Source organism: Stylophora pistillata, chromosome 13 (genome assembly GCF_964205215.1).
Source record: "Stylophora pistillata chromosome 13, jaStyPist1.2, whole genome shotgun sequence".
Classification (NCBI taxonomy): domain Eukaryota; kingdom Metazoa; phylum Cnidaria; class Anthozoa; order Scleractinia; family Pocilloporidae; genus Stylophora; species Stylophora pistillata.
Window position 1 is genome coordinate 18,514,115 of NC_142531.1, and position 12,500 is coordinate 18,526,614.

Sequence of the window (12,500 nt, forward strand, 5' to 3'; positions counted from 1 at the left end):
ATACGAAATGTTACAGGAAAATTCAGCGATTTTTCCCTGTGGATGTTTAAGCATATTTATTCGTTGTTTTCGGAATTTTAACGGTCTCAATTAATACGAATTTCTTTCATTGCGATATTTTAAAAAGATAAAAAGCGACAAGTAAATTTTGAATAGCCAAGTTAAATTGTACAGTTACATCTCGGTACTTTTCTTGTTCAATGCTAGTGAAATTTAGGTAAAATAAGTGTTGATGGTCTTTCCGGCGAAATTAGTTCTCATGATAGTTTACAGCTTAGTTTAAACTCGTAATTTTTAATTCCCTTTCATACGATAGTTTCCGCACCAACCTCGCATAGATAAGCGGAAATTTTTGGTTACTATTCCACTCTTATTTCCTAAGCTGCGCTACTGCAATTAAGATAGGTGTATTTTCCATACCAGAGCTGCAAATTCTCACCTAGGTTTCCTATATTTAATTGTCTCAAGTCTATTCCATCCGTTCTTTTAATTGGAAATTCTTTCCGTCGTAGAAAAACTTGGGAATATTTAAGTAGTTTTCGTTTAACTTCAAAGAGATCTTAACCGCTTCTTTTGTATTGCTGTTTAACTACGGTCGATTTGGATAACAAAAGTACTTCACACTAGTTAGTTTATAAGCAGCTAACTTGTGCAGTTTTGATGATTAAATCCTTGATTACAATACGCTAGAGGTCATGTCGCTTGTTATCCTGACATAGAATAAAGTTTACTGTGGAACCAAAAATTGTCTCATCCTTGACGTCCGTACAAGCTCGCTCGAAGTAGATCTCCGTGTGCCAGGAAATCATGACGAGTTTCCGTTCTCGCTGCCGAGTGGTCTCGACCAAGTTAATTTCCCAGTTATTGTTGTGCCGTCCACGAAGGTTCAGTTTCCTAGTTAGCGCACAGAAAACCTATCGTCACAAAAGGAAAATGAACAGCAGGGGAGGCAAGAAAAACCCAGTAAAGAAAGCAAACGAAATACGAAATGAGGTGAAGGACCAGTTCGACATGTTCGACAAATGAGGTGAAGGATCAGTTCGACATGATTTCCCGCAATAAGCTAAAAAAATGAGACAGATGAACAGGGAATCAAATGTTATCGTGGAACTAACGACTACTGAGTATCGTAGAGAGAATATGGCTGAGGTTGCTATAAACAGAAAATAAGGCGCCCTATTCGAAAAAAAAAGTGAATTGATTGTATATCATTTCATGTTCGAAACATGATATTAGTCGATTTTGATTTGGATTGATCATTTTCATTTCTTAGAGGCATCCTGAAATTGTAATTCCCCCCCCCCCCCCCCACCCCGTATGTTTTTATTAAGTTTCTTTTTCCTCATTTACTTTTCGTGTTTCGAAGCTAGATTTATCACCAGAAATTAATTTGAATTGACTTGAGAGTTAAAATGTGTGTACTATGTTTTCTAGTTTGGACATTATCCTACCCCGATGGAAGTTCAGCATTTTGTGTTTTTGCCCGTCAAGAACCTGTTACACTTTTGGCACGCGATTGGTCCAAAAACTGTCACGTGACTGAATACACGAAGTATGAAGTGTACAGTCTCGTATCCAAATCCTACTGTGTACTGTAACGAACAAGTCTATTGGATAAACCGTCAATTCCCTCAAAGAGAGAACAACAAAGGTTAACAAACTTTCTTTGCTCCCCCCCCCCCCCCGTCTCTTCATCACCACTGGTACTACCCTTCCTCAAATGTGGTTTCCCATGATGTTTCACTCTAATATTGTCCATAATTTTTGTCATTGCGGACCTTACTTTTTATTGCAGCATTAGGATTAATTCATTCTCCGTCAAAGCAAATCGCGGCCATAATCACGGTTACGCGTGCTAATACGATGACAGTTTCAAACTAGAAACTGGCCAGGTTGCAAAAAATAATTGTTAAAAGTTTTGACTACAAATTGTAACCAGTGATTGATCTAGAGAGGGGCGCCCCCCTCCTTACTTTGAATAAAAAACTCTACACAGAGAGAAGAAAGGCCGGCAGGTGAACACACACAAACAGAAAGGTCCGGATCCGCCAGTGGTAACGCAGATAAAATGTTGGGATGACCGCTGTGTATGGAAACACCGCTTATGTTGTCTCTCTTATATTAACTATAAATATAGAGGCAAGACCGATACAACGTAGATAAGTAAATTTTAAGACGGAGCACTATATTTCGGCTGGCCAAACCAGCCTTCTTCAGGTGCAGTGGGAATTAACAGAGAATTGGGGTGATGCTTCATAGATAGCTGTATGATGTAACAGCGGAAATATGTAAAACTAATTTGATTGACAATGAGATAACAATAAAAATAGAAATAGTGAGCAAAAATAGAAATGAAGTAAGGTAAATTGGATAAATAACTAGAAACTAATACATTTCTTCGCGAGCGTTAAGGCCATCTGGATAAATAGCCGAAATATAGTGCTCCGTCTTAAAATTTACTTATCTACGTTGTATCGGTCTTGCCTCTATATTTATATTTCATATTCGTTATTTTGGACCGATCAGATCATCGCTGATCCAACGTACAAGAGTAGGAGTATCGTCCACGGTTGCCTGCTGAACATTTCACACTTATATTGACAACCATTTATTCTTTACGGTGGCCAATTTACAATTTGAACTATATTACCAACGTGCCAAAAGATGATATAAACCCACTTATTCCTGCAACGATTTTAATTTTTTTTTACGGAGGAATTCCAGTGCACGTTGCTCAGAGGTAAATAGCGAAGGATATTTGGTGTTTGAGTAGCCAATCAGAGCGCGCCTTCACGCTATCCACTGTTTTGGTCCATACTCGACTACTGGGTTCCAGTATCTTAGCGTGTGTGGATTTTATCCATAATGCATAGCACTGGTACACTTTCTGCGACTTACGTAAGGATCTAGCAAAGTTACTTAGATTAGAGACGGTTCGTGTCCGGAAAACCAGGCTGAAATTGGCTAGAGTGTCAAATAAGGGGAAATTTTAGGGATCAGTCATGTCTACAGCTGCTGTAGCAGAAAAGCCTTTAGTTGGAACGGTCGATATCGTCGTGTTAGCTTCATTCATCGGTTTTTTATTGTATTGGTTTTGTGGACGTAAAAAGAAAACCGAGACTGCTGCTCTCACACAGAAGTTGGTCTTAGCGTAAGTTTTCCCGATTGGCTTGTGTTTGTTTTGTTTGAGGTACAGTGATATTCAGATGTAGATCTATTTGGACCTTTCATCCTGTGGCTGAAAGGAATGCGTGCAGTTTGCTGAAGCATAAGCCGGTTGCAATTTGCATTTGTGTTGTTGACAAATGTCATTTTTATTGGAACACCCCTGGGAATTTTTAAAGACATTTTGGGATTGCGAACTTCTTTAAGTTTCTACTGCATCGTATGAATTTTGGGGTAGCAGTAGTCGTAGGGTGGCGCAAATTGCTGACAAGGCTAACTGCAATCGCACGTAAGATCTAATAATAGCGTCGTGTCCGTCTTGAAATATTGCAAATGTCAACAGCTTTTTCCTGTTCGTATAGGCCGACTACCAAGATTTCCCAAGATGATACAAGTTTTATTGGAAAAATGAAAAAATCTGTGAGTAAATATACCATGCTAGTGCTATGCTATATAGGCTGTAAATGTTAGTTTTCTGCTGTGTAAATGTCTTTAATTCTGCTTTGATGTCAAGGGTAAATCCTTAGCAATCTTCTATGGTTCCCAAACTGGAACAGCAGAAGAGTTTGCTGGCCGCTTATCAAAAGATGCTTCCCGTTATGGATTAAAAGCCATTGTCTTGGACCCTGAAGAGTGTGACATGGTAAGTTCAAAATAACATTTAAGGGAAAAATTTTGGAAAGATTTCTATATAACCCCCTACCAATCAAAAACAAAGCCGAAGTCCCATAAGTAATCTGTTTTTTCGCCTCTGCTTTCTTTTATCCAAGAATATTAGGCATGATAATGAAGTATGGGTTTGGAAATCTTGCCAGAAGTTTTGCTGAGCTAACATTTTGCAGATTCTTTACTCTTAACCCTTGAACTTCTAAGATATGATTATTAATTTCTCCCCTTTAACCACTAAACATTTCCTTTTAAAGAAGTAACAAGAATTTGGTGTTAGATCAAGATAACAACTTTTACCTGAATTTAATTTTTACCTGCAACATATATATCTCATGAGATGCTTTGTTGTGTAGTATCACTGAATATTTGTACAAATTGTGGTGTATTTTGATGAGCCTGTAGGGCAAGTCAAAATACAAATAATGCGTAAAAATACATATATCTTATTTACCAAGCACAATGGCCGTACTGGGAGAATATTGGCCCGAGGTCTTGACAGTACGGACCGAGCGCTGCGCTCGGTCCGTACAAAAAAGACCGAGGGCCGATATTCTTCCTGTACGGTCCCAAGCAAGCTTGGTTAATAAGAGATTTATTATACGACTGAAGTTCAAAGGGACACAAGTGCGGTATCATTCGGGACTATTCGGGACAGTGCCTGGTCCAATACTTAGAGAATATTGGACCGGCAATAGAGCATTTTGATTGGTTGATTTTAGTTATCAGCCCCCTGACTGCCCGAGTCGTGTAATAATCAGTGATACTACACAACAAAATGTCTAATAAGTTATTTATTATCCAACGCACCAAATTGTTAGTTTAGTGCAGGCAAATTTCACAGATATTTATTGAACAGGAGTGCGTGACAGAAGTAATTGCAAAGCAGAATGGAATTGGCGCACTGCTGTTTCTATCTTCTTCAATAAATGATTAAATTTCATTGTAATAAACTTAGATCAATATTCACTAGCCATTCTGACTCTTTGTCAGCAGAAAAATGATTTAAATTGTCGGCCATTTTTTCTGGAACTTCAATCCAATATTTGTCGCTTGCGCGATGCAAGAAAACCTGTCTAACCAGTTCTATGGAGTATGAGTACCACATGATACTTGTACTCGTCTTGGGTGTTATTTGTACTCTATGGAGTGTAGTTAGATAATAAATGGAAATTATTTGGAGAGGGTACATCACTACTGTGAGTTAAAGGGTAAAAAATTATGACACACTACCTGATAATTTGAATGAGAAGTTCTTAATAAATGATATGTTTATTTCTGTAGGAGGAACTTGCTCGCATGGGAGAAATAGAGAATTCGATGGCAATATTTGTTGTGGCTACATATGGTGAAGGAGATCCTACAGATAATGCTCAGGAGTTCTATGAATGGCTACAAAATGACAGGGATGACCTGGATTGCCTTAGTTATGCAGTAAGTATCAAGGGGAGAAAAATTATTGTAAAACCCAATTGATGAGGATACCTTGGGAACTATGGAGTTTGACAATGATAACAGGGTGTGCTTTTCAAGCTGGATTTGTTTTGCACCTATCAGTGGTTTGGTGTAGGATAGGGGATGACCTCAGGGTTGTCACTTAAAAGTGCTGGCTGCCTGCAAAGTCGACTGCATGAAAAATCAGTGATCACTGGCTGGATTTTGGCTGGTAATTGCATGGTAAAGCACAAAAGGCACTTCTGAGGTTACACACTTACGATCCTTCACCACCTTTGAGCCACCTCGCTTGAAATTTCCGCTAGCAGCGTATTTTCTTGCCTACAACCGTGTGTCCTCAAGAAAATTCTACATTTTTAGGTTTCCAAAGTAAGTTGTCCAACCCTTGGGTACCATTATATGTCAGAAATTCCATCCCCAGGCGGTCCCATGAGGTTATATTTTGCCAATTTTGACAAACAAATTTTGTCAGGGTATGTCTAAAATGGTAAATGACTTTGATTTCCAGTTTTACACAATTTCCTCCAAGATGGCAGCCAGGTCAAATTCTTACCCTGAGGTTGTACATAAATACCAAAATCCCTACTCAGCGGGATCCCCTTAGTTAATTTTTTGTGTGTAGCCAATTCTTCCCCCCCCCCCTGCCAATCTTTGGGCAAACCACTGATAGTTGCATTGATCAAATCAGTTGTATTTTTCGTGCCAATTATGAAAAGAAATAGGACAGAACATACACAGCTGAAATAACAGAATAAAGAGAGCACACCTGCATACTTTTTCATTGGGAAAGAGGAGGGTGATTGACTTCAAAAAAAATCTCAGGCTGGCTGTCAAGTCAAGTAACATAACAAACAGATCTTAAGCTTAATTGAAGAAATGGGAGGATGTTCTAGAATAAGAAAAAGTTTAGCTAAAACTAGAGACAGCCTAATTAATTTTCTCTATATCAGGTCTTTGGCCTTGGTAATAAAACCTATGAGCATTACAATGCGATGGGGAGATTTGTGGACAAACAGCTGGAAGAGATGGGGGCCACAAGAGTGTTTGAGAAAGGAGAAGGAGATGATGATGGAAAGTAAGTTTAAAAAGTGCAGAAACTTATCCTTGCAAACAATTTTCTATATGGAGGATGCTTAAAAACTAGCTTCCCTCTTATTATAATTGAATTTTGTACCAGAACAAAAATGACAAATGGTCAATAATAATAATAATTTATTAATTTATAGTGCGCTTTTTAACATATAATGATCAAAAGCGCATTACACTTGTCAAAAACCTGGGAATTAAAAGGTACATTGTATATATATATATATATATATATATACATATAAGTGTAAAACGATGAAACATGAAGCAAACTTCTAACTGTTCCAGCTTTAATGTGGCGACGTTTTGGCCTTTGGCCTTCTTCAGGTGGAACGTATTTACATAAAAACTGAAAGGACTTTTAGTTTTTAGTTTTTATGTAAATACGTTCCACCTGAAGAAGGCCGAAGGCTTAAACATCGCCACGTGAAAGCTGGAACAGTTAGAAGTTTGCTTCATGTTTCATCGTTTTACACTTAATTAATATTTTCACTGAAGCACTGTATCCTCCTTGGATCCTTCTACTGGGAGCTCATCGTTTGGTTTACCTTTTTATTCTGTTTATATATATAATTATATAGATATAGATATAGATATAGAAAGTTTAACGATTTTTAAGTCAAAGCTTAAGACACATCTATTCAAGCTGGCTTACAGTTTGTTTTGATATTTTGTCGTTTATCATTTTAATATTTGTAGTTAATAATGTTGTAAAGCGCTTTAGAATATTTTATAATTTTAGCGCTTTAGAAATGTAAATTATTATTATTATAAGTTTAAAAAATTGCAAGGATGGACAACTTCTGACGTAAAAAATATAAAAAATTTTAATAAAAAACGTTTCGGTCAGAGACCTTCTTCAGTTATTTACAACTTTTGAAATGAAAAAAGAGCATTAAATAGGATCGAAGTGCTAATGATTACATAATTACAGATAACGACTAATGAACTAATGCTAATAAAAAGATAACAAACAACCTAATTACAAAGAAAGCAATGGACAAAATACAAGAAACAAACCCTAAAAACTAAGAGATAAGAATACTAAATATGTCAATATGAGTGGCGTAACCAATTGCAAAGAAGCAATGAGGCGAGCATTGAAAAAGGGAAGGCCCACTCTTTACTACAACTGTAAACCGTAACAAAATCCCAAAACAAGGCCTTTGGAGCCCGAAAGGGCAAATTAGCAACAAAATCCCTGGAGGGGCCCTTAAATGATACTAATCATATTTAGATCCCTTGGCAGGGCCTCTGGGTCCAATCCACACCTAATGGGCCAACAAAATCCAAGAAAAGGGCCTTTGAACGATCAATTAGTAGTGCCTAATGTAGGATGGAAAATTAATTCTAGCAAATTCTATTTTTCGAATGAAATTCCTTTCTTTTATTCAAACCTCATACGTGGGATCTACTACCACCCACTTTAAAGTGAGATTTCGAAATCACAAATCTACTATGCTCACAAACAAAACCACTTGTGAAGTAGCGATACACTTCAACAAAACCCCACACACCCTGGACGATTTTTCGTTCCAATGCATTGATCAGGTACAGGCCTTTAGTGGCTCTGCAGAGATCGATAGGCTTTTAATCACAAAAGAGGCTTATTGGAGTGCTTAGTTGTTCTCTTTGGCACCCCATGGTTTGAATAAAAGAAAGGAATTTCATTCGAAAAATAGAATATGCTACAATTAATTTTCCAGCCTATATTAGGCACTACTAATTGATCGTTGAAAGGCCCTTCTCTTGGATTTTGTCAGCCCTTTAGGTGTGGATTGGACTCAGAGGCTCTGCCAAGGGATCTTATTATGATTAGTATCATTTAAGGGCCCCTTCAGGGATTTTGTTGCTAATTTGCCCTTTCGGGCTCCAAAGGCCTTGTTTTGGGATTTTGTTACGGTTTACAGTTGTGGTAAATAGTGGGCCTTCCCTTTTTTAATGCTCGCCTCATTGCTTCTTTGCAATTGGATACGCCACTCATATTCACATATTTAGTATTCTTATCTCTTAGTTTTTAGGGTTTGTTTCTTGTATTTTGTCCATTGCTTTCTTTGTAATTAGATTTTTTATCTTTTTATTAGCATTAGTTCATTAGTCGTTATCTGTAATTACATAATCATTAGCACTTCGATCCTATTTAATGCTCTTTTTTCATTTCAAAAGTTGCAAATAACTGAAGAAGGTCTCTGACCAAAACGTTTTTTATTAAAAATTTTTTAATATTTTTTACGTCAGAAGTTGTCCATCCTTGCAATTTTTTAAACTTTCTACGTTCGTGTTGGCTGTGAGGTTTGGGCTGGGAAACTTTATTGATCCTCCTGGCGTGGTGCACCTTTGTTGGCCTGAGAGTTCCATTAACGACTATATATATAGATATATATATATAAGAAGAAAAGAAAAATGTATACATAATACTATATTTAAAACATGTACACAATATATCTAAGAAATATTAAAAGCTAGTTTGGATAAATGAGTCTTGAGTTGAGTTTTAAAACTTCAATACAATTCACACTGCGCAAGCTGGCTGGAAGAACGTTCCATTTGTGGGTGTGGCCACACCAAAAGTCACCAAAAGTTTTATTCATTCTTCCTGATGGATACTCTAAACAAATACCATCGTTTGAACGCAAGGAATAACATGTGTTCTTTTTTTACATTAATTAAGTCTGCTAAGTAGGCTGGTGCCATTCCATGAAGAACTTTCAGTTATTGAGGCCTTTTGTTCCCGATCTTAGGTAACATTTTTTTTATTTTGATATATTCTCTAAGTCTGGAAGAAGACTTTGTACGATGGAGAGAAGCATTCTGGCCAGCAGTTTTAAGCAAGTATAACATTGATGTCAGAGAAATCAAGAGGTATAATATTAAATTTTGCAAGTACAAATGAAATTTTTATGTCCGTAACATTATACTTCTGTTTTGTTTCCTTTTGGGGGGAAGTGCTGGATCATTTGATGACTCCTTTGGGAGTTTTTTTTTTTTTTTATAATACCCCTTTGGGAGATAACTCTTTTGCTGAGAACACGAGAGGGAGTGAAAATAGGGAATTGAAATCACTCAAATGATTTTTTACCTAATCTGAATTGTGTGGGAACAAGGATGCACACTCATAAGCCAAATCTCTCTTTTCTTTTCTTACAATGTTAACAATTGAAACCTGACACTTCTGTTTTTGTCAATTTAGAATGTAACATGAGCAATATTCTGTCGATGCAGTTAGATAAATGCACATAGATTCGTTTCAATAGCAAAGCTTTTGTTTTAATTTCAACATGGCTACTACTAAATCCCTATGTTTGCTGTAAACAAAATACTGCTGCTACTTGATATCATTGTGAAGATTGTAAGACGTGATGTCTGGTATTTCTTTTCCCCCGTCATCCAAAACAACTCATGGCTTAAGTGGGTAACTCTTCCTTGGAAAATCTACATGTGGTCAAATTAATTTTAGATGTATCGTTATATTGCAAAGATGTCAACCACTGGAGATCTTAAATCTGCATGGAGATGTTTGATATCTGGGTAACATCTCCACCTCCCAAAAAAGGTATGTACCTAGCTTATATTTGTGTTTTATATGTTTTTCAGGAGACTATCTTCTTGTATTGATCGACAATTCAGACTTGAGGTTCTTAAGGACTTGCCAGAGGACAAAATTTATACAGGAGAGATGAATAAACTGAAGTCGTACATCACTCAAAGACCGTATGTACAGACCGAAAACTTCATTCATGTTTTTGTTTCTTTTCTCAAATAGTGAGCTTGATATGAGGTTTATGACTCAGATCTCATGGATGATCTGTTCTGGTTTTCAGGCCTTTTGATGCTAAGAACCCATTCATGGCTAAGGTTCTAGTGAATCGTGAGCTGCACAAAGCTGGAGAACGATCCTGTATGCACATTGAACTTGATATCACTGGCTCTAAAATCAAGTATGTTGTCTAACATTAGTTTGCATTAGCCTGCAGAGCAGGCATAATTTGGGCGAGTAAGTGCTTCGTATTTTCTTAGCAAAAAATGGCTGCCACCTTTGATTTTCATGGCAGTGGAAGGGTAGGGAGAGAAAGTGATTTGTACCAAGGGGGTGAGAGACAGTCAAAAATGAGGAAGGGGCTGGGATGAGAGAGTGAAAATTACTTCTCTCCCTTTCCCTGCCCCCCCCTACCACCACCATTGACGCTGACTCCAAATCAAACATGGTGTTTGGATAAATGATCATGAGCTTATAAAGCTGACTTGCCCTAAAAAGACTCCTGAACTGCAGACTAAGTTTGCATGTGTGTTTTATATTGGAGATGTGTGCCCTCTTTTTGCTCTTAGAAATGAAAGCCTCCTATTGAATATGATTGTTGAATACTAGCAGATCAATGAGGCCAACAGTCAGTATAAGGGTTAGAGTGGTTGGAAAGAGGTAGTGAACCTGCAAACTTCCTGCAGTTGATCATAGAATTTGTTGCCCTTGTGATTTCCTTGATATGTACTTAATTAGAGTGTGTAATTCTACCAAGGTATGATGCAGGAGACCACGTTGCTGTTTATCCCATGAATGATCCTGAACTTGTGGAGAAACTAGGAAGCCTCTTAAATGTGGATCTTGACACAGTCATTTCACTGAATAATACAGATGGTAGGAGAATAATCATTGTGTAACTACTACAAAATTCTGTTGAAACTCCTTGTCATCTTTGCTCGCTTTGGTTCCAAGTTCTGATTGACATGATTGAATTCAGTCAAAAGTTTGTTTTCCATAAGTGACGCCAGTACTTAAGTAGTAATTGAACTTCTCACACACCCCTGGGAGCCATAGTCCAGCTGACTGCTGCCAACTGATTCTTTTATTTCTCAAACCAATACAGCCTAGCATTATACGTAATGTAGGCAACATACAGTAATATTAAAAAACAGTTACAAGCTTAGTAAGACTCTATGCTGACAGTCCTAATAAAGAATATCTAACCAACAGAGTGTGTTATCAACTCAAACGAAGGGTTGGGTGGGAACTTGTGGGGCTCAAAAATACACATCAGCAATGGCGGACAGTAAAACAGCAATTGATAAAATATACTGAGCACGTGACTCAAAAACAAACCCTTGGCCCCAGGCTCGAGAGGTGTGTGAGAAAACATTTTCCACTTATTTCATTCCTCAGCCAGTGGAAAATACAACTCTTTACACCCCAGTATCAGTATGCATATTCTCCATATTTTTCTCCATACATTCCCAAGGTTCCAACAAGGAGAATTTGTTTAACAAAGAAGAGTTTCTTTATGTTGAGACAGCCATAAGGTTCTGGTTGTGATCATTTCCTGTGTTCTCATGACCTTACTGTTTGAGTTGGGGTGATACTGTAAAGAGAAAGTAGATGCTAATCTCTCTTAGGGGTCAACAGAATAATCTTTGTGGCTCACACATTCAACTAAAGTAGGGTTGAAAGTTAGCTCCTGTAGTTTTTTGCACAAAAATACTATGATGAAGTAAAATTGTTGACTTTTTTTAAAACTCTAGCAATGCTAAAATTGTTTTTGATTTATTCAAACTGTTTCAGTGCTGTAAAATTTTATTTTTATTCTCTATATCAAGTTTAAACTTACATGTCTTGAGAAACCCTTTAAACCCTTAATCTCTCAGGATCTGATGGTTAATTCTCCCCTCTAGCTGCTACACATTCCCTTGTAAATCAGTTAGGAGTATTTGGTGTAAGATCGAGATAACAACTTTTACCTGGCAAGTTTGAGTATTCTCATTACCTGTTTGCTGGATATTGCATGGTATATCATGAGGAGAAGTTAGAGGTCAATCACCTCCAGGAGCTAAAGGGTTAATAAGACATATACCCTTGACTTTCTCAGTTATTACAGCCACTTTTAAATCACTGGTGGTCCCTGTAATCTGTTTGGCTCTAATTGGTGTGATTTATTCCCAAATCGCACCATTTTTTGCTCTAAATCGCATCATTTTACGCTTGACTGAGTTTTTGACACATGACATCAGTCTTGCTGTTTTCCACACAAAATAAGATGTAAAAGCGTTTCAGGTTCCACTTTTTGTTTAAAAACCGGCTTAGTGCTGCATCAGTAAAATACTTGAATTGACCAAGTCCTGTATTTGGGGTGATTTCAAAA

At 37.3% G+C, this 12,500-nt stretch overlaps 2 protein-coding genes across 2 annotated transcripts in view; both read left to right on the forward strand.

Moving 5' to 3' along the window:
* LOC148717967 (uncharacterized) overlaps window positions 1-745 on the forward strand; it is a 19,847-nt gene extending 19,102 nt beyond the window's left edge. Inside the window, exon 3 of the mRNA XM_088743598.1 lies at window positions 1-745. This exon is cut by the window's left edge and continues 1,660 nt beyond it. The gene's annotated coding sequence lies outside the window, so the exon portion shown is untranslated.
* A 2,129-nt stretch (window positions 746-2,874) lies between these two features.
* Window positions 2,875-12,500, forward strand: part of LOC111333013 (NADPH--cytochrome P450 reductase) — an 18,896-nt gene continuing 9,270 nt past the window's right edge. The window contains exons 1-9 of the mRNA XM_088743164.1: window positions 2,875-3,151; window positions 3,528-3,585; window positions 3,680-3,808; window positions 5,116-5,265; window positions 6,237-6,361; window positions 9,148-9,234; window positions 9,967-10,083; window positions 10,194-10,310; window positions 10,887-11,005. Coding sequence (XP_088599290.1) covers window positions 3,003-3,151; window positions 3,528-3,585; window positions 3,680-3,808; window positions 5,116-5,265; window positions 6,237-6,361; window positions 9,148-9,234; window positions 9,967-10,083; window positions 10,194-10,310; window positions 10,887-11,005 — 1,051 coding nt within the window. The 5' untranslated portion in view covers window positions 2,875-3,002. The remainder of the gene's footprint in view (window positions 3,152-3,527; window positions 3,586-3,679; window positions 3,809-5,115; window positions 5,266-6,236; window positions 6,362-9,147; window positions 9,235-9,966; window positions 10,084-10,193; window positions 10,311-10,886; window positions 11,006-12,500) is intronic.